Below are 2,309 nucleotides of genomic sequence, written 5' to 3' on the forward strand. Positions count from 1 at the left end.
AAGCAGGGAAATTTGGGAAGTAGAAGAGGTCACTGATGTTCCCTAGGTGAGGTCACTGGGGGAAAGGAAGGTCCTAGGTGAGGTCACCGGGGTAAGACAAGGTCCCGTGAAGTCTCTGGGCGAGGTCACAAGGGAAGGCGGTGACGAGGGAAGACTCTGGGTGAGATCACTGGGCAGAGTGGGCGATGTTGAAAGGAGTCCCTGGGTGAGGTCACTAGGAGGGATAGGGAAGGTTATCATTCCCGTCACAGACTGCATAGAGGATGCTCTAGCTTGGCTTCTAGTTCTTGGTCCTGTGTGATGGGGGTATTGGTTTTGCTGAGGGTCCTGGCAACCACTATGTTCCTGAGAGGGTTCAGGGTCATGTTTACTTTCGATGACATCATGAATGATTTTGTTCATACTTTGAACTATGGAGACAAAAAGGTATTCTTCAAACTGAAGAAGTTGTATCTCAAAATAGCCAAAGCTATTAGCGCAGTTGACTTTAATCAGAATTGTTTACGTGAAAACCTGTGCCCTAGAAATATATGTATATATATATATATATATATATATATATATATATATATATATATATATATATACATATATATATGTATGTATATATATCATCGTCGTCGTCGGCAGCGGTGCATCGTAGTCCGATGATACCACGATTCCTCCTATTTATGATGTCTGATATGGCTGTGTAGTCCAATTCTGGTGTAGAGCTTTCTGGGGCATGACGGGCACTGGAGGGACGGGGGAGGATGAGGGGAGAAGTCTTCTAAGTTGACGTTTTTCCTCGTCTCTCTCCTTTCGCATGGTCTCGAACCTCTCCGTTCCAGCCCGAATTGTGTTGCGCCAGACTGAGCGGTCACTGGAGACCTATTCTCAGGTCTCTGGCTCAATTGTGGTAGACCTCAGGGTGGCCTTCAGCTGGTCCTTGTACCTTAGGACGGGACGGCCACGGGGGCGTCCTCATGTGGCCAACTCGCTAATGAGGATTTGCCGGGGCAGTCTTGTTTCTGGCATCTTAGCGACGCGGCCGGACCAGCGAAGTCGATGCCTCATGATGGTAGACTCCATGCTTTGGCTGTTTGCACGGGAAAGAACTTCATTGTTGGTGATGTGGTCCTTCAGCTTAATGCACAACATGGATCGGAGCTTCTGTTGATGGAAGCATTCAAGTTTCTTCAGATCTCTGTAATAAAGTGTTCATGCTTCGCAGCCGTATAGCAGAGTGGAGACAACGACGGCTTCATAAACCCTTAGTTTCGTTCTTCTGGTAAGATCTTTGTTGTCGAAAACCCGTCGACACAGCTTCCCAAAAGCGATATAGGCAGCTGCAATTTGATGTTCTATGTCCTTTTCCGAGTTGCACTTGGAGGTAAGTAAGCTGCCAAGATACGAGAACTGGTCGACTTACTCCAGCGATGTACCAGAAATTGTGATGTCAAAATTCTGGCAGGGCTGTTTTTGGAGCCGGTTGTACAAGAACTTTGGTCTTCTGTATGTTCACGCTCATCCCGAAACGTTGATAAGCTTTAGTGAAAAAGTAGACTGACTGTTGTAGATCATCAGCTGAGTGGCAGAAGGTAGCATTGTCATCCGCATATTGCATCTCCGTGACGGTTTTGATGGTTGTTAGTTGTTTGGAGCGGAATTTGGTCAGGTTGAACAGCCCACTATCAAGTCGATACCTGATGTCAACGCCTGGGTTGTCAGATGGAATCTCGTACATCATTACAGCAAGATAGAGAGCAAATAGTGTTGGAGCCAGGACACAACATTGTTTCAGCCCACACGTGATCTCAAATTCTTCGGACAACTTTCTTTGATAGAGCACACGTCCAGAGGTGTTTTCATGTAGGGCTCGGACCAGAGAGATGTAGTTGTTCGGACAACCGAAACGTTTGAGAACCCTCCACATGGCAGCTCTTGGTACGCGGTCAAAGGCTTCCTCCAAGTCATAGAAAACTATGAAGAGGGGTTTTTGATGTTACCGACTTTTCTCCTGCAGCTGTCTTGCGCAAAAGGTCATGTCAATGGTTCTACGGGATGCACGAAAGCCACATTGTGATTCTGGGAGAATCCGCTCTGCCATTTCCTGGAGACGTCTTAGCAGGATCCTTGCAAATATCTTCCCTGCAATGGAGAGCAGTGAAATCCCTTTATAATTGCCGCAGAGCTTTCGATCTCCTTTTTTAAAGAGGGTGATGATGACCGCATCTTTGAGATGTTTTGGAACTTGCTGGACTGTCCATATCTTGAGGATGAGATCGTGCAACCTGGTCTTAAGTGACATCTCTCCGTACTGCAGGAGC

At 46.8% G+C, this 2,309-nt stretch overlaps 1 protein-coding gene across 1 annotated transcript; it reads right to left on the reverse strand.

The window, feature by feature from the left end:
- Window positions 1-1,200: 1,200 nt before the first annotated feature.
- LOC143035979 (uncharacterized) lies at window positions 1,201-1,915 on the reverse strand. Its single transcript, XM_076203253.1, has 2 exons — window positions 1,551-1,915; window positions 1,201-1,381 (listed from the first exon to the last, which is right to left on the reverse strand). The coding sequence occupies exons 1-2, from the start codon at window positions 1,913-1,915 to the stop codon at window positions 1,201-1,203; spliced, it is 546 nt and encodes a 181-aa protein (XP_076059368.1).
- Between the last annotated feature and the right edge of the window lie 394 nt (window positions 1,916-2,309).

This window comes from Oratosquilla oratoria, chromosome 19, assembly GCF_046742065.1.
Source record: "Oratosquilla oratoria isolate Oo_2021 chromosome 19, ASM4674206v1, whole genome shotgun sequence".
Taxonomy (NCBI): Eukaryota; Metazoa; Arthropoda; class Malacostraca; order Stomatopoda; family Squillidae; genus Oratosquilla; species Oratosquilla oratoria.